The sequence below is a fragment of the Cucurbita moschata genome, unplaced genomic scaffold (genome assembly GCF_002738365.1).
Source record: "Cucurbita moschata cultivar Rifu unplaced genomic scaffold, Cmos_1.0 Cmo_Scf00085, whole genome shotgun sequence".
Classification (NCBI taxonomy): Eukaryota; Viridiplantae; Streptophyta; class Magnoliopsida; order Cucurbitales; family Cucurbitaceae; genus Cucurbita; species Cucurbita moschata.
In genome coordinates, this window is record NW_019268601.1 from 492657 (window position 1) to 510502 (window position 17846).

A 17846-nucleotide genomic window follows, 5' to 3' on the forward strand; every position below is an offset into this window, starting at 1 on the left:
CTCTCCCACACGACCATAAAGTCTTCAAAGTTTGGGGGAAGCGATCCCCTATGTGTCGGTTAGCTACTAGGTTAACCTACATTCAGGGACGGGTTTACAGCACAAGCGTCCTGTTTTAGGAGACCCTTGGTCATTTACACTAGGTTGGGGCACATGTCGCATGAACCTAACAAGCAACGCCTAGATCCACGATATGGAAACCAAAGTAGAGTCTCAACAATACGATACTGAAGTGGAAAGGGTAGTGGACAGACATGTGAGACTGTTCACATTGCTATAGCCTAATGGGCTACCTTGATCATTCTTGGTTGTCGTGGAGGCCTACGAGGTTCTTAGGGACCTCTGATCGCCACTAATGATACTAGGGTGCAGGGTCTAATGGAACACATTTTGAACTTGGTCAACGTGTAAGTTGCACTAGCTATAGTGCCCTAATCTTAACTGAGTTCTCTTATGCATGCTTTTCTAGGTAGTTACACCTATCGATCACCTATTTGCATAATCCATAATTTGAACTACACCTTGGTTATATCTAGGAGCTGAGAAGGTCTATTGGGTTCCTAAGGCGGCTAGATAGTTTAACACGGTCTTCTAGCTCCAGGCTGTTCTATGTTGACTCCTTGAGTATTTCTTAGTCTTGAAGCACTAGGGTCTAGATCCTTTGACCGTCACTCATGATCCTAAAGTGCTCAATCTATTGGAGGCAATCTGACCTAGGTCATCATCTAGTCAACCTAACTCTAACGCCTTAGTTTCGTGCAGATAAACATGTTCTACAGAGAGAACACATAGTCAAACACCTGGAGCTAACACATAATCATGCAAACATACAAGCAAACAAGCTCAATGGGGAGATAACATCCATCAATCCCCTATAGTAGAGAACGCAATAGCCTATATTTCTCTCTAACACAATGAAAAGCACGTAAAACAACTTTCATAACAAATCTCATCATAGGGGCGTTTCGATAATTTCTTACATCATGTTGGTCTTTTGATATTTGTTTGTAAATATAACTCAAACTCGTTCTTGTTTGTAATAAACTTGAATAGCACTAAGTTGTAATTATATTGATTTATATTTTACCGTATTTTTATATTTTATTTTATTTTACTTTTATTTTATGTGCTTTTGTTTATGTCCTTTTAGTCGCAGTCTAAGTTTCAAAACCTTGAAAATGAAGTTCGAACATTAGAAAATTGATTTAGCACGTTAGACGCTCATGCAAGGTTATGAAACCAACATGTTGTCTAGTTTTCAATAACAAACATTATATTAACGAAAATGTAAGACACATAACAAAAACGGTAAAATAGAAGAGAAAGAGAAAACTAATGTCGTGTGTTGATTTTCAGTCGTGTGATCTCCTAAATCACGAGTTTGAAAATTCTTTCATGGTATCGAAAGGTTTTCTAGTTTTTAAAAAAGATTTATAAATAAAAAATACGAATTTTCTCGTGAAATTGGTCTCCCTTAATTCAACTATAAAAAGAAGAATATATAGGAAAAATATGTGCATTGTCAAGGTGCTATCCAAACATGCGTGAATACTATAGAAAATTTTGGGTAGCATCAAGACGTTGACGTTGACAAAAACGTAAGACACGTGCATTTTTTCACTGAAGAGTGTCGTGGTGTGTTAAGGGGAGTTGAGCTTGACACTAGCTTGGCATTGAGATGTTGTAACACACAAGTCTGAACACGAGCAAATTTCTCGTTTAAAATTTTAAATTAAGGAATTTTTTTAGAATCTTAGAAACCAAATTTTAAAATGTGGTAGAAGAGAAAAATGTTTAGAAAATATTCGGTAGTAGAAAAATCAAAGAAAAATCGAAGTAACATAAACAAAATTAATGAAGAAGGTAAAAGAAACAAGAGATAGAAAAAAGAATAAAAACGGTCACATGATCTTATTAGCCATTTGAGTTATTTTCGGTCAAAACTCATTCATAAAAAACTTCAAATGATATGGGAAGAACAATAAATAAAAAGAGTAATAAATGGATACAAGATATTTGACTATAATAAAAGCGAAAATATGATACTTATGGTAAGCCGTAATTGAAATCAATTATCATACAAAATATTTGCCTATAATAAATCGTCAAATATGTTACCTATGATAAATCATAATTCAAGGCTAAATATCCTTAACACCACCCTACAAGCTGAGCCTTTCATTTGAACGAACGTGAAGCTTGGATCTAAAAAAATTAAAGAGAGATCTAGAAACACTTTTTGTGAAAAGGTCAGCAACTTGGAGATGGGAAGGTACATACTATGTGTAAAGTTTGCCAGCGATAACAAGTTCCCGAAAAAAATGATAATCTAGTTCAATATGTTTGGCCCCTTGTGAGAAACAGGATTAGAGCTCAACAAGATAGCACTTTGTTATCACATAAGAGTAAGGGCGGCTGTGAAATAGAGACCTTGAGGTCATGCAAAAGATGTGATCCAAAGAAGTTTAGCAACAGTCGTGGCAAGAGCATGATACTCATATTCACAACTGGAGCGCGAGACAGTAGGTTGCTTTTTGGCACTCCAAGAAATGAGATTGTTACCAAGATAAATAGAATAGCCAAATGTAGAACGACGATTTCGGGACAACCAGCCCAGTCAGCATCCGAATAAGCCACTAGTGCACTTGGAACAGTGGATGGATGAAAGGTAAGATCAAAGTAGAGTGTTCCCTTGACATAACGAATAATACGTTTCACAACAACAAAGTGATCTACAGTAAAGGCATGCAAAAATTGGCTGACAAAATTGGGCAATATCTAAGTACTGAAGGGCGCCAATAAGAGATCGATAGAGAGTAGAATCAGAGAAAGGAGAACCATCAGTAGTCAGTTGTTGAGAAACAACCATGGTTGTGTGGACTGGTTTGTTATCGAGCAACTGAGCACGAGAAAAAATATCTAGAGCATATTTTACTGACGAATAAAGAGACCATCCGGAGTGGGTGAAACTTCAAGACTAAGAAAGTAACTGATAGAACCCAAATCCTTCGTAGAAAACTCAGAATGAAGCTGGTGAGTAAAGCTATCAATAAGAGCTGGGTTGTTGCCAGCAACAATAATATCATCAGCATAAAGAAGTAGGTACATAAGGTTAGATTGCTGATGAAAGACAATAAAGAACGTGTCAGCGTGATTGCAAGATAAACAAGTGTGAGAAGAAATGAGTCAAAAGGTTGAAACAAGTCGCGAGGAGCTTGCTATAAGCCATGGAGGGCTTTCTTTAATAAACAGACATGAGTAGGAAATCGAGAATCAATGTATCTAGGAGGTTGTTCCATGTGAACATGTTCAATAAGAGCGTCATTGAGGAAAGCATTCTTGACATCAAGTTGCCAAAGAAGCCATTTAGTGGTGATTGCAATATAAAGCACAACATAGACAGTGGTGGTAACATTGACGACTGGACTAAAAGTGTCAGTGTAGTCGAGACCAGGAATCTGAGTATAATCTTTGGCATCAAGACGAGCCTTGAAATGCTAGATGGATCATTCAGGAAAATATTTAATGTAAAATACTCATTTAAAGCCCACGATGTTGGTGTTGGCAGGGCGAGGAACCAAAGTTCAAGTGTCATTTTGTTGTAAAGCTCAATTCCTTCATCCATGGTAGCAACCCAAGTAGGATTCTTAACCGCAGATTTGAATCCTTTTGGCTAAGTGGATGCAAGAGGAGTAGAAAGAAGTCCAGATGAGCCCAAAATATCAAGATTTGTTGGATGACGAGTCTTGAAGATATCAGCTTTGGCTCATGTGATCGTATGATGAGAGCTCAAAGAAGAAGAGGAATTGTAGTAGGTTCAATAAAGGTCGGTTCAAAAGTCGAGGGTGGCAAAGAGGAACCTGTAAGAGAAGTATCAACCTGCACAGACTCTTTCAAAAAGTCGGAACAAATATCACACGAAGATGACTTGGATCGAGGAATGTGCAGTGAAGAAGTGGTAGGGGGAATGAATCAATATGGTAAAGATGTGGTTCAAAGAAATTTGAAATGTGACGAGAGGAAAGAGGTTGGGCATGGGAGCTAGGGACAACATGAAAGTAAGTTTCCTCAAATTGAGTGTGGCTGGTGATATATAGCTCAGCGGTGGCGGGATCAAAACATCGAAGCCCTTTATAAGAAGGCTATAACTCAAAAAAATGTAAAGAACGTTGCAGGGAGAAAGCTTCTTAGACATATATGTTAGGATCGCACAATAACGCTCACAATCGATCAAGATGAACACAAAGAAGAGAAAATTCAAAGAGAAATATTGGCTAAAGGTTTTATTAATGACTTCAAATATATACAGAAGAAAGTACGAGCACTAACTAATGAGGTATATATATGGTTTGATATATGGTTTCAAGATTTAGCCGTCTACCAAAAATATCGATACCAAATCTCTACCGGATATTTATGAAATATCTGGCGTGTATATTTTAATGAAATTTTAGTGTATCCCAATAATAAAAATATATTGCCTAATATTTAAAGTTAATAAATAAATAAATACAAATATGGGCTCATCCACTAAAATTGCAACATATTATTTTTCAAAATATAAAATTTATTTATTTATTTATTTATTTTGTCTTTTTCCCATGTGGATGATAAATTAACGGCCCAGATTTTAGCAGATATAATAAACGGTTGCCTTCCTTCCATCAATTTGATTTTTACCATTATCTTCTGGACACTCACACCTTCTTTCTGCCAAAACCATATCAACAATTTTCAGAAGTTTCAGATCAACAAACCTCAAATTGAGTGCTGAAAATCGCAGAAAATGGCTTTACAGACGAGTTTGTGTCTTCATCGTTCACCATCTCTTTCTCCTTCTCATTCTTTCCTTCCATTTGGGTCCCTCCAGCTCAAGCCTCAGAATCTCGTTCTTCAGGTGAGATTTCATCTCTTCTTCTTATGGATTATTGGATTTCTCTCATGGATGATTGATTCTGTTTTCTTTAACTTATAAAATATGGTGTTGTTCTTGTATTATGAATCCTGGTTGAAATTTGAGGAAGTGGGATAGGTTATGGCTGGAAATTTGAATTCTAGTTTTGAATTTTCGTATTTTGGATAGTATGTCAGTAGGGATACTGCGTTGTGTTCTTGAATTTTATTCATAAGTCCTGTTTGATATGAACTCTTTGTAGATTTCTATCCTGACAAAATGAAAATCTGCCGGTTCTTAAAAAGTTGGAAAAGGTTATGAAACTTTGAGGCAGTTTGAAATGATCGTTTCTGAGTATTGATTTTAAAGAAGAAGCACTTTTTCCGGAAACATTTTTTAAACTCTTTCCACTGAATGAAGGTGCATTGAAGTGTTTTTAGAATTTTCAAAGTTACTTTGATCGTAAAAAAAAACTCAACATGACTCTGTTTGTGTTCACTTAAGCACAAAATTTCTGTTTTGGTCATGATATGTTTCAAGTTCTTAGTGAAAATTCTTCTGATGCTACGTGATCTGTCAAGTTAGGTTATGAATTTTGTAATGGTCGAATTCCTGAAATCATTTTAGTCCGAATGAGCTTGATATATTAATTGTTTGTTCAAAACATAATATGTTTAAATTCAACAAGAGCGTGAAAATTATTTAATTCTTTGTTTCTTGGTAGCACTTGTTTTTATTACAGTATCTGTAGTGTTTTTTTGGTTAAATTATAAAGTTAGTCTCTATGGTTGGGAGAAAGTTCAAGTTTAGTTCACATGGTGTAACACCCCAAACCCACCACTAGCAGATATTGTCCTCTTTGGGCTTTCCTTTCCGGGCTTACCCTCAAGGTTTTAAAACGCGTCTACTAAGGAGAGGTTTTCACATCCTTATAAGGAATGCTTTGTTCCTCTCTCCAACTAACGTGGGAACTCACAATCCACCCCCCTTGGGGCTCAGTGTCCTCACTGGCACACTGCTTGGTGTCTCTGATACCATTTGTGACAACTCAAGCCCATCGCTAGCAAATATTGTTCTCTTTGGGCTTTCCCTTCTAGACTTCCCCTCAAGGTTTTAAAACGTCCACTAAAGAGAGGTTTCCACATTCTTATAAGGAATGCTTCGTTCTCCTCTCCAACTAATGTAAGAACTCACACATGATTTTAAAAGTCAAAATTTCGTTCATATAGTTTGATAAAACCTCATAATTGATCCTATAATTTGATAAAACCCTTATAATATCATCACTATTTATGAGGATTTTATCAAACCATTGGGATGAATTCAAACTTTTAAACCATGGGACTAGATTTTAAGTTTTGACCGATCATTGGGATGAAATTTGTAATTCAACGTATCCTTTGCCTCTGTTTCTCCAAGCCTGTTCTCTAATCAACACTTTCACCATTTCAATTGCTTCTAATGATGTTGTTCCTATGTAGGAAATTGTGCATCATTTCGACGTACCAATATTGCGGAACTTTAGGAAGGGCTGTAGACTTAATGTTGAGAGGTTTTCTAAACTTCAGGTATGCATTTGTTCAAAAAGCATCCACTTATTAAGTTCATATTTCTGTAACTACTTAGATTAAGTGCGAAAAAGTATATCTCTGATCACAATAATTTTCCATAATTAAAGACCAACCAGCTAAAATGAATTTTTAAAGGGTTCTGTAGTTGCTTAGGTGGAAAATTTATCCCACTTTTGAGTCTTTGACCATAGACTCCTGAGTCATTCGGTTTCATAGTTGTCTAGAAGATTGTTGGGTCAATAGGTAAATGTTTCATAAGATGAAGTATTTTTCTCTATTGAATTGAAAAATCTTCGAATTGTCTCATTATTAACTTCTTTTTTTCCTACACTCTGGATGAAGGCAGATGTTTCAAAGGGAATTGGCAATGGAATCTCAATCATCGACAATGTTTGAGAGTAATTTGTTCTCTGATTCAACATTCTTTATAATCAATGCATTTTCATTAATTTTGTGGATGATATGTTTCGAGTGATCCGTACGTTATGACTTAAAGTTCAAAATATAGACATGTTGATTCACAAATTTATCAATACATCTGTAAACTAGATTTGATACATAAATTAATAATCTATATTCATACAGACAGTGCAAGGTATATCAAACTAGATTCAACACATAACTCATTAAACTAGGTGACTCAATGAACCTCCAGCCCATGAGCAACAGTCGGTATCCGCTGCCATAGTCATTGTTTTCGACTGTCATGAGCATTGCTGTTCTTGTCACCATCAGCTCTCGTCGTGGGGTTTTCATTTTGTTTTTTTCTCTCGTCTTTGGGTTTTACTTTCTTTGTTGTCTTGCCGTCACCTTCTTCCATTGTTCTTGCATTGTGTTTGCAGTTGCTGCTAGTCGGTGTCGTCGTCCTTGTCGCCATCTGCTGTAGTTGTGTTTTTCAATGTTTTTTGGGTTTTCCTCTCCCTTATCTGTTTACTTCCCTTGTTGCCAGATGTTCTTCTATGCCATCCTTCACTGTCTCCAAATTCTTTTTTACTGAAGGTCAGATCATTGATTTTCTGCTTCGGTTGGGCTCTCCTTATCTTTAAGTCACCGTGCTTTGGTTTTCTGCATTTGGTTTGAAGACGAGCGTTTCAAAAGCTCTAGTTTCTTTATTTCAAGATTGTAATAACGAGCCTTCTCTTCCTCCTCCAGTTCCATGCAATTTTGATTCATGTGTGAAGTTCTTACCTTTGTCGATGGCATCCGTGGTTGGGCTTCATTTTGTTTATTGCAGTTTCGTATCGTTGGTTAAGTTCTTTCTTTCTCGAGGCTTTTGGATCAGTGCTTTTGTGCTGGGTGCTAACTTTTATGTTGGTCGTCTCGTTCTCCTTGTGAAATATCGAAAAGCATAATGTTTGTTATTCATGTTGTGTTCGTTCTTCGGTATAATCAAAACATATACTCAACAAAACTTAATACTCTTTAGTGGTGAATGTTTGAAGAGCATTTCTTATTTTGCAGGTTGTCAACCAGAAAAAGGCCTACCATTATTTGTATCTGCTTTCTCATCAGGGCAACTTTTATGGCTGATTTCTGCTGAATCAGTATTTGCTAGGGAAGAAATCAAAACGAATGCAGTTTACGAGATCGGGGAGTTATTTGAATTAGGAATACAGTTATCTTATCTATTAATACTATTAGGTCTTCTTGGGGTTGGAACCTTCTTCGTGATACGTCAAGTTCTTGTTCGTAGAGAACTCGATCTTTCTGCTAAAGAACTGCAAGTAAGAATCCACATTTATAGATTGTGTAATATGTAAAAAATGGAAAGAGATCTAAAAGATCTTTTTCATCTGAACAATGGAGGTGAACTTAGATTAATCAAATATTGATAATTTTATGTAAGGATATGAATTCATCCATTTAGATTGGGATGATTCTAAAGGGAAAGAGAGGTGCCCCAAGTCCACTGCTAGCAGATATTGTCCTCTTTGTGCTTTCCCTTTTGGTCTTCTCCTCAAGGTTTTTAAAACGGGCCTGCTAGGGAGAGGTTTTCACACCCTTATAAAAAAATGTTTAGTTCTCCTCCCCAACTGATGTGGAATCTCACAATCCACCTCTCTTCGGGACCCAGCGTTCTTGCTGGCACACCGCCTCATGTCCACTCCCCTGCGGGACTTAGTCTCCTCGTTGGCACATTGCCCAGTGTCTGGCTCTGTACCATTTGTAACGGCTCAAGCCCACCGCTAGCAGATATTGTCCTCTTTTGGCTTTCCCTTTCGGGCTTCCCTTCAAAGTTTTTAAAACGCGTATGCTTGGGAGATGTTTCCACATTTTTGTAAAGGATGCTTAGTTTTCCTCCCCAACCGATGTGTGATCTCAAGTATACTAAGTTTTTAAACGAAAATTATTCCTTTGAAATCACCCCATAAAGTAGGTGATTGGCTGAGGTCATTGATTGTCTAGCTTTGCTAATGCGCTTTCCTTTCTCATTATTTGTTGGACAGGAACAAGTGAGAAGTGGTGATGCCAGTGCTATGGAGTATTTTGAACTTGGTGCAGTGATGCTGAGGAGGAAGTTTTATCCCGCTGCCACGAAGTTTTTGCTTCAGGCAATCGATAAGTGGGACGGGGATGATCAAGATCTTGCGCAGGTTTGATACGCTCTAGCTCACTGATTTCTGATTGTTGGAATATCAAGAACATCCAATCATTTGATAATCTGCTATGTTTTCATTGATTTTAATCGAAACTGGATAGAATGTATCAAGAACACGCTTCCTCGTGTTTAGCTTTCAAAATCTTTTGTTCTCTCATCCAGTTTCATATTTCCGTGTGTTCTCAGTCGAGCATTAGTTGACTTGTTGAGTTGATCGAGGGTCGATATTTAATGATATCATTGTTACAGCTTGTATCGTCTATGTTTGCAGGTTTACAACGCGCTCGGGGTTAGTTATGTGCGTGACGATAAGCTCGACAAGGGAATTACCCAATTTGAAACTGCTGTTAAGCTTCAACCTGGGTATGTTACAGCTTGGAACAATCTTGGAGATGCATATGAGAAAAAGAAAGAATACACGTCTGCTCTGAAAGCTTTCGAAGAAGTTCTTCTATTCGACCCGAACAACAAACTTGCTCGACCAAGACGAGATGCGTTGAAGGACCGTGTGGAGATGTACAAAGGAGTTCCTGTGAAATCTAAGAACAAATGATGATCATGTCCCTGGTTTTCTGCCGATTTTGTTGAAAATGAGAATTTACATTCATTAATGTATTAGATTATATTAGAGTTATGAATCCTATGTTGCTGTGTATGGTAACTAAAAAAGTATACATAATTGAATGAGTAGCTTTGTTTTCTAAAATATTTGCAAGGGCACCTGGAAAAGGGACATTACCAAATCATCAGAGGCCTTAGGTACAAATAGTCGAGGGTCGACGCAATTGTTTGAGAGCTTGGATACACATCGTCGAGGATCAAATGTTGAGCTACATAGAAAATCATTGAGGTCGAAGCATATAGATGGTCGAGAGTCGATGCGTCAAAGGGTTAGTCTCGTTGAGCTTTTGGTGAGGGCTAAATATGAGCATTGAGTGAACACGTGGAGCTCGAATATATTAAGTATGCATAGTGTCACGGTCATGCGCGTACATGGCATGTTGTCCGTGGTTGCATGGCTCATGCTACGTCGATCCCTTTATTTGATTTCATGTTGTATTGCATTACTATTGTATTTTCTGTTTGTCTGATTATTTGGTGAAATTATATCTAGGTGTGCTAGACTTGAATCGTCTCAAAATGTGTTATAGGAGGATTCGACTAGTCGTTAACTCCTCCCACCTAGATTTTGTATGACCATTCGGCGAAATCACGTCTAGGCTTGTCACACTTGAATCACCTCAAAATGTACTATAAGGGATGCGACTAGTCGTTAATTCTTCCTACCTCAAGTTATATGATACTTAAGTCGTGGTGTTTCTTATAACGATTAGTCGCATCCCCTATAGTACATGGTCGAACAATGTACTATGGTCGAACAACGTATGCTCAAGTCTCTAACCCTGATTGTGACACATACCATAATGTGTTTGGTTTGTTTGTTTCTATGTATAACAAATCTATTTAGTTGGTATGTAAGAAACATAATTTATGTTGTTTCGTTTCGTGGCTCCTTAAATGTGAGCTACTTAAAACGCCTTATAGACAAATAGAACAACAAAATTTGCTAGTGATCGACAAGAAAAATGAGATATGAGAAGTGATAAACATATAGCCATTTTTTGTTATCTAACTTTGGGTTGGTCTAGACTTTGGGCTACCTTAATCGTTCGTTTTGGTAGCATACCACACTGTGTCGGGGAGATTTCGTTCGTTGTACTCTCAATCCGTCGATTTGTTCCTTGTTTCTATCCTTCCCAATTCTAAATAACAATTCTAACACAATCGATATCGTTAAATCTCCATAACTTTCGATTAAATTTGTGTCTTATAGAATTTATAGTTTTTTTAGTCCAACCATCTTAGATACATATTCAAACCTCTTGCATTTTCGTCTAAAAGGTATGTTTAATATTAGTTGAGCGGTGATGAAATTGATGAAATTGATGTATAGAACTTATGTTAATTATTTGATGTTAAATACATTGTTATATTGCAATTTTTATGAGTCTTTGTAATCTCAACCACTTGTCACAATCGCACTTTTGATGGTAGCGGACTTGACACTCACTTTCCAATATTTGCACTTTTGATGGTAGCGGACAAGTGAGCTAAGTCAATTCGTTCTCACGTCGCCTACGATCCAGCAACGTATGCTCGAGCCTCTGGCCTCGGTTTAAGAAAAAAATTTTAAAAAACGTGGGCAGAGAGAGATTTTGAAAGAAATGTTATATATGCAAGCAAGAGAGTAACGACAACGGCTCATAGTATATAATTATTGATCGGGAGAAGTTAACAAGAATCAAATGAATTTAGATTATCCAACTTAAACTATGAAATGTTGAGTCGGATTAGATTTTTTTTCAAATTTTTTAAAAATTGAAAAATTCAAGTCCACTCACAGGACTGGCAATCGGTGGACAATAATCCAATGAATTCATACAACTCTCCACAATGGTATGATATTGTCGACTCATACCAATGATATGATATTGTCCGCTCGTACGAACAGAGACAGTATTCTTTGATTATAAACTCATGATCATTCCCTAAATTAGCGGATGTGGGACTTTCAGATTTTCCCCGATGATTGAATGGAGCGTAAACATTTAGCAATTTTTTTAAAAAAAATTGAAAAATATTTGCCAACAAAGTTAGTAGGGAAAGTGAGCAGGGAAGGTCGTCGAGACCTCCGCCCAATTTCGATGAGTTCGAGAATTTCTTTCTTCATACAAATCCTTTCATAGAAACTCACTCTGTACATTCCATTCCATTCCATTCCACGATTCAATTCAATGGCTCATCTTCTCAACACTTCCTTCGTCGCCGTTTCCTCTCCATCTCTCCGGCGGGGGCCATTTCTCCGACCGCCATTTCATCCCAGAAGGCGGTCTCTCCAAGTCCAGGCCAAGATCCGTGAGATTTTCATGCCTGCTCTCAGCTCCACCATGACCGAGGGTAAGATTGTGTCCTGGATCAAGACCGAGGGGGATAAGCTCGCCAAGGGTGAGAGTGTTGTCGTTGTCGAGTCTGATAAGGCTGATATGGATGTCGAGACCTTTTATGATGGCTATCTTGCTGCCATTATGGTCGATGAAGGAGGCGTTGCGCCTGTTGGATCTGCAATTGCGCTTTTGGCTGAGACTGAGGATGAGATTTCTGTGGCTAAGTCCAGAGCTGCCGATCCTTCTTCTGCTTCTGCTTCTGCTTCTGCTTCTCCAGCTTCGGAGAAGATTCCTGAGAATGTAGGTGCTGCGACGGCGGCGCCGGTTGCGGTGGCGAAGGCGGCTCCGGTGGTAGTGGCTTCCACTCACCCTGCATCTGAAGGGGGTAAGAGAATTGTGGCGTCTCCGTATGCGAAGAAGCTGGCTAAGGAGTTGAATGTGGAGCTGGCGACGGTGGTGGGAACTGGACCATTGGGGAGAATTGTAGCTAAGGACGTTGAAGCTGCGGCTTCTGCAGCTGTTTCGGTATCTGATGCCGCTAAGCCAGTTTCGGCTCCGGGCAGCAGCACGAAGCCCGCCCCATCCCTGGAGTTGGGAACCACTGTGCCGTTTACCACAATGCAAGGGGCGGTGAGTAGGAACATGGTCGAGAGTCTCGCAGTGCCCACTTTCAGAGTGGGGTATACCATTACAACAGATGCGCTTGATGCTCTATATAAAAAGGTAAATTAATCGATTCATATGAAACTGGCTTTCAAACATATGTTGGACATGTTATTAGTTTGAAGGAAATTGAAACAACTTTATTCTTGGAATGATGATAGAATTAGAACTTGCCCTCTGCACTGCTAATAACTTGTAGTGATTTATGTTTCTTAGATTAAGTCAAAGGGAGTGACCATGACAGCATTGCTTGCAAAGGCTACAGCTCTGGCACTGGCTAAACATCCTGTAGTAAATTCAAGTTGTAGGGATGGTAAGAGCTTTACTTATAATAGTAGCATCAATATTGCAGTTGCTGTCGCCATTGATGGTGGCTTGATCACACCAGTGCTTCAGGATGCAGATAAGGTTATGTTAGTCTCCTTAAGTTGTTCTGTTGTTTTTCGAATGATATGTTAATTATTTAATCTTTGATTGTTTATACTTGATTTTCTCTTTAGGTGGACATTTATTCTTTGTCTAGAAAGTGGAAGGAGTTAGTAGACAAGGCCAGAGCCAAGCAACTGCAGCCTCAGGAATACAACACTGGTATTTTTTTTATTTGTTCTTATTTTAAACTCGTTTCGATATGGAGTTGTTAGTGCTTCACTTGCATTCATTTCTAAGGAGGAAGTTATTTTATTTTATTCATTTTTATGAGAAGGAATTATATTTTCATGAAGAAATATCATTGTAGAAGAGAGGACTCCAACACCAAAAAGTGGAAGAAAGAATTTCCTAGAAAGCTTTAGAGTTGTGTAAAATAATGTCAAAGGAAAAGAAATTCAACTCTGTATGGTCAAGATGAACTTGAGGAAATGAATGAATCAAGATACAAAAAAAGGATGTGTTGAAAATGAATTTGAAGAACGAAGTGTTCAGAGTCTATCTTCCTTCTTCTCCCAATTTTTCAGAAACAGTAATGAAATGAGTCGTAGTGGTTCTTTCCAGTATCTATCTGTACCCAAGAAAGTTTTCAGGGGGCAAATGGAAAAACCTTAGCAAATATATGCTTTGAATCTTCGAATGTGCCGTTACACATAATGCGCTGACTATGGCCAAGGATAAAGAGGTTCTATGAATTCAGTTCATGGTGTTTATTCTCCCTAAAAAACCCAACACTAGTTAGGCTTTCCTGCACCGTATCATGAATGTTGTCCCTCCGAACTCCAAGCCCCATGAGAAAAATTACACTTTTTTAGGGTATAATTTCAAACGGCCTTTCATATAAAAAGGATAACTGAGGAATCGGATTTATCAATTTGCTAGGCTTTCTTATCGTGATAAGTGTGGTATGGCTTGTGGAGTGCAGAATATGGTGCTGGATTCTATGGTATAGTAGAGATGTTGCCTTTCTCTTCTTTATTTCTTTTTCTCTCTATTTCTGTCATTCCTTAACCAATGGGAAATGACAGATGTTCTGGACTTATTATCTTTGTTGGGGGACTTTCACCTTTAGCTCGATCAGAGTGACATTCACTCTTGGAGCTTCTGTCCATCCTAAGGGGTCTCTAGTAATTATTTCTTTCGGTGTTTGGTCAGTATTCTACCGCCTAGCGTTTCCACTTTTACCTTTGTGTGGAAGCTTAGGATTTTCAAGAAGGTTAAGTTCTTTGTTTGGCCAATTTTGTAAGGAAGAGTTAATGCCTTGGACCAGATCTTTGCTAGGGGGTCCTTGGTGATCAGGTCATTTTGTTGTATTCCTTGCAAGAGGGCGGCAAAGGACATGTATCATCTTCTTTGGGGGCGTGCTTTTCCAGTTGTGTTCCTAGTCATTTCTTTGAGGTGTTTGAATATTGTTTTGCTGGATTTTGGGATTACAGAGAGGCGATTGAGGATCTCGTTCTCCAGTCTCCTCTTCGGGTTGTGGTAGGCAGGAGTGTGTGCTATTTTATGGAGTCTCTAGGGTGAGAGAAATGATAGAATCTAATGGGGTTGGGAGAGAACCTCGAGTGTAGCTTGGTCCTTTGTTAGATTCTATGTTTCTCTATGGGATCTTGTGACCAACTTTTTCGTAATTATACTGAGTCTTCTTTTACTTGACTGGGACCCTTTTGTGGATCTTTTTTTGTAGGCTTATCTATTCTTTCATTTTTTCCTCCAATGGAAGTACGATTTTCCATTTTTAAAAAACGATTCTTTTGAATTCGTGTTCGTTTCCATAGTTGGAGTTTGGATATGTATTGTGGCCTTGTCTCTCTTATGCTTTTGATTGTACATGGTGTTTGAAATTAACAACAGAATCGAACTTATCTGGGAAGTTATGAAGTTCCGTTCTTCCATAGGACCCTTTTTTTCCCCCTTATAGAATTAGACCAAAGCACCCTTGCTTTAAAATCCAGCCACCAGCCACCAGCCACCAGCCACAATCATCTATTCTATTAGGAGCAACCAACCTTAGTTGAAAAAGTTGGAGATAGATTACAACCTTTGGCTAGCCAAAATTCTATTTCTTTAGCACCTTTTTAGCACCTAGTCATGCATGCTGACCGAAGCACCTGTACTTCAATCGATTAACCAAGTACTTCAATCGATTAACCAAGCATGGGATGCCTCTATTCCTATCCCATCCTTGATTTCTGATCTCTGGGTCTTCCTGCTATCATTTCCAATGCCAAAACATGTGAATGCGGAATCCATTTGACATTTATTATCATTCTATACGTAACTGTGATTTGAGGCGAGACTTGAACCACAGGCTTACCCATTTAGTAGATCATGCCTCTGTCTCTGTTCCTTAGAAAATGAAGACCACAGGGCGAGTTTAACTATTTTGCGATTCATTGCGCATGTGGAGAACCTGAGGAGATATGATGGAGAAATGCGGATTTCATCTTTGAATCTTACCAAAATTCCATACTAAGACCACCATGAAAAAGGGACCATATAAAGAATTTGGTTTTCTTAGACTAGTGCCTTTCCAAATGATCTTACAAAGATTCTGGTTTCGGAAGTTGAGGCCTTGTGAGAGATAATGATTGCCGACTTCACCGAAACGTCCTGATAGAGTTAGGCATCTAGATAACTTCGTCTCTGATGTTGATTGGGGAAAAATCTTGGAGCACATGTACTAAGCTAGACCATTCTTCCAGCTCTCCGTCTGGCAAACCCCTTCTCAACTGGAGATTATTACAAGTCTTATGAACAAATAGAAAGCCAAGAAGCTTCAAACGGACAAGAACTCACTCAATGGTCCTCCCAAACTCTCATAATTTTACCATCGAGTATTCTGTGTTAGGAATCACGACTCTCCACAATAGTATGATATTGTCCACTTTGAGCATAAGCTCTCATGGCTTTGCTTTGGGCTTCTCCAAAAGGCCTCATACCAATGGAGATAGTATTCCTCACTTATAAACCCATGATCTTCCACTAAATTAACCAATGTGGACTCACTCCCAATAATCCTCAACATTCTTAACATTCTCAACATTCTCAACAAAACCAATCGATCATAAATTTTAAACATAGGATAAGCAATGAGAAATTTTCGTTTAATAAGTGTATTTACACAATTCAGAGTGCTTGTCTTGTAGCTTGGTTAAAAATTTCATATGTACGAGAATAATTTTTGTTGGTTGTTTTCCAAGTTCATCAGCCATCCATCCATATACTCTTTCAATCTTCTCTTATTTCTCCATTCTTCGCCTTCGTTGCGCAGGTACATTCACTCTTTCTAACCTCGGAATGTTCGGTGTGGATCGATTTGATGCAATTCTGCCACCTGGAACTGTTAGTATTGTTACTCTTCTTTCTAGCATATACCTCTCTCCTATCAGCCTAGTTACTAATATCATGAACTAATTTATGCAGGGAGCCATCATGGCAGTAGGAGCATCTATCCCCACGGTTGTGGGCACCAAGGATGGTCGGATTGGCAAGAAAAACCAAATGCAGGTAACAAACTCAGATTAATCTTAATGTACATTTTTACAGAATAGACCTCTGTATCCTTATTTTATGGATCTGGAAAATTGGTAGGTAAATGTAACAGCGGATCATCGGGTAATATACGGGGCGGATCTTGCTACTTTCTTGCAAACCTTGGCGAAAATCATCGAGGACCCTAAAGACCTTACACTATAGTGTTAGTTGCATTTTTTAACCCCAAATTTATCCTTCTTTTTCACTAGTTTTCCTATGATTTGATGTTTCTTTTCACACATATTTGAGTCGGATGTGGTAGAAACTAGAAAGTAAGAAATTGTTTTCTGAGTCTGCTGTTGCCCATGTCCTGTGAAGAACGAGAGGAGGATGTTCTGGAAAGACCTATTTTTGGACAGCTCCAAAAATAATTCTCGTAATCTACCCTTCATATTGTTCGTTGAACACAACTCTCCACAATGTTATGATATTGTCCACTCTGAACATAAGCTTTCATGGCTTTGTTTTGAGCTTCCCAAGACAGTATTCATTGATTATAAACCTATGATCATTCTTTAAATTAGCTAACGTGGGACTTTCTTCAAACACATATTACTCAAGAACTTGACCAATTTGGAACATGAATTTTGGGAAAATAAAAAAATAGGGTCGGTTTGTAGTTAATATTTTTTTTAGGTCAACCCAACTAACACGAAAATAAATCGATGTTACTAATGTGTTGTGAGTATTTGACTCATGTTTGGTATTTGAGTTTTATGAACTTTTAATTATTAATGTAATGTATGGTAAATAAGTATGGTTTTTTTAAAATAATTATAAAAAAACATTTAGGCTGTTTGGAATAATTATAAAAAAATCGTCAATTCAATCCAACTTAACTCTCTATTTAGGTTGTTTAGGTGACCAACATAACCAACCTAAAAGTTTTGACCCGACCAAAAGTTGGGTGGGTTGGATTGGTCTTTGAGTGGGTTGGATTAGTAACTCAACCGAAACTTTTCAAAACCCAATCCTCTATTTTCGGGTTGGGTTTCAATTTTTTTTTTAAGTTTTATTTATCCCCAGTTTATAAGTTCTATACAATCTTAGATAAAATATATTAGAAATTCACAAACAAACACAAAAAAAAAAAACAAGTGAAAATTGTAACAACATAGTTCAATAAGAGTAAAATTGTAACAATTCAATATTGTCATCAAGCTTAAAGACAACTAAATACTGACATTTTTTAAGAATTGGTTAAAATAAAA

The 17846-nt window shown here is 37.8% G+C and overlaps 2 protein-coding genes across 5 annotated transcripts; both read left to right on the forward strand.

Moving 5' to 3' along the window:
• Positions 1 to 4686: 4686 nt before the first annotated feature.
• LOC111439045 (tetratricopeptide repeat domain-containing protein PYG7, chloroplastic) lies at positions 4687 to 9770 on the forward strand. 4 transcript variants are annotated; one of them, XM_023076784.1, is made up of 6 exons: positions 4687 to 4897; positions 6376 to 6462; positions 6812 to 6863; positions 7927 to 8189; positions 8913 to 9059; positions 9336 to 9770. In XM_023076784.1, the coding sequence occupies exons 1-6, from the start codon at positions 4787 to 4789 to the stop codon at positions 9615 to 9617; spliced, it is 942 nt and encodes a 313-aa protein (XP_022932552.1). In that variant the 5' UTR covers positions 4687 to 4786; the 3' UTR covers positions 9618 to 9770. The 4 variants fall into 4 exon arrangements, with proteins under 4 accessions (XP_022932552.1, XP_022932553.1, XP_022932554.1 ...); XM_023076785.1 differs by having other exon boundaries at positions 4694 to 4897; positions 6808 to 6863; XM_023076786.1 differs by lacking the exon at positions 4687 to 4897 and adding an exon at positions 6601 to 6708 and having other exon boundaries at positions 6374 to 6462; positions 6808 to 6863.
• A 1955-nt stretch (positions 9771 to 11725) lies between these two features.
• On the forward strand, positions 11726 to 17084 carry LOC111439040 (dihydrolipoyllysine-residue acetyltransferase component 5 of pyruvate dehydrogenase complex, chloroplastic-like). Its single transcript, XM_023076780.1, has 6 exons — positions 11726 to 12732; positions 12889 to 13080; positions 13173 to 13260; positions 16373 to 16443; positions 16525 to 16608; positions 16693 to 17084. The coding sequence occupies exons 1-6, from the start codon at positions 11860 to 11862 to the stop codon at positions 16795 to 16797; spliced, it is 1413 nt and encodes a 470-aa protein (XP_022932548.1). The 5' UTR covers positions 11726 to 11859; the 3' UTR covers positions 16798 to 17084.
• Positions 17085 to 17846: the final 762 nt, after the last annotated feature.

What these genes read in the sequence shown, in the direction of transcription:
- LOC111439045 (XM_023076784.1), top strand. Translation starts at nt 4,787, where the DNA reads ATGGCTTTACAGACGAGTTTGTGTCTTCATCGTTCACCATCTCTTTCT. An exon ending in AGAGGTTTTCTAAACTTCAG is followed by an intron (nt 6,463 to 6,811) that starts GTATGCATTTGT and finishes GGATGAAGGCAG; the next exon opens with ATGTTTCAAAGGGAATTGGC. An exon ending in ATCATCGACAATGTTTGAGA is followed by an intron (nt 6,864 to 7,926) that starts GTAATTTGTTCT and finishes CTTATTTTGCAG; the next exon opens with GTTGTCAACCAGAAAAAGGC.
- LOC111439040 (XM_023076780.1), top strand. Translation starts at nt 11,860, where the DNA reads ATGGCTCATCTTCTCAACACTTCCTTCGTCGCCGTTTCCTCTCCATCT. An exon ending in TTGATGCTCTATATAAAAAG is followed by an intron (nt 12,733 to 12,888) that starts GTAAATTAATCG and finishes TATGTTTCTTAG; the next exon opens with ATTAAGTCAAAGGGAGTGAC. An exon ending in GCCTCAGGAATACAACACTG is followed by an intron (nt 13,261 to 16,372) that starts GTATTTTTTTTA and finishes TTCGTTGCGCAG; the next exon opens with GTACATTCACTCTTTCTAAC.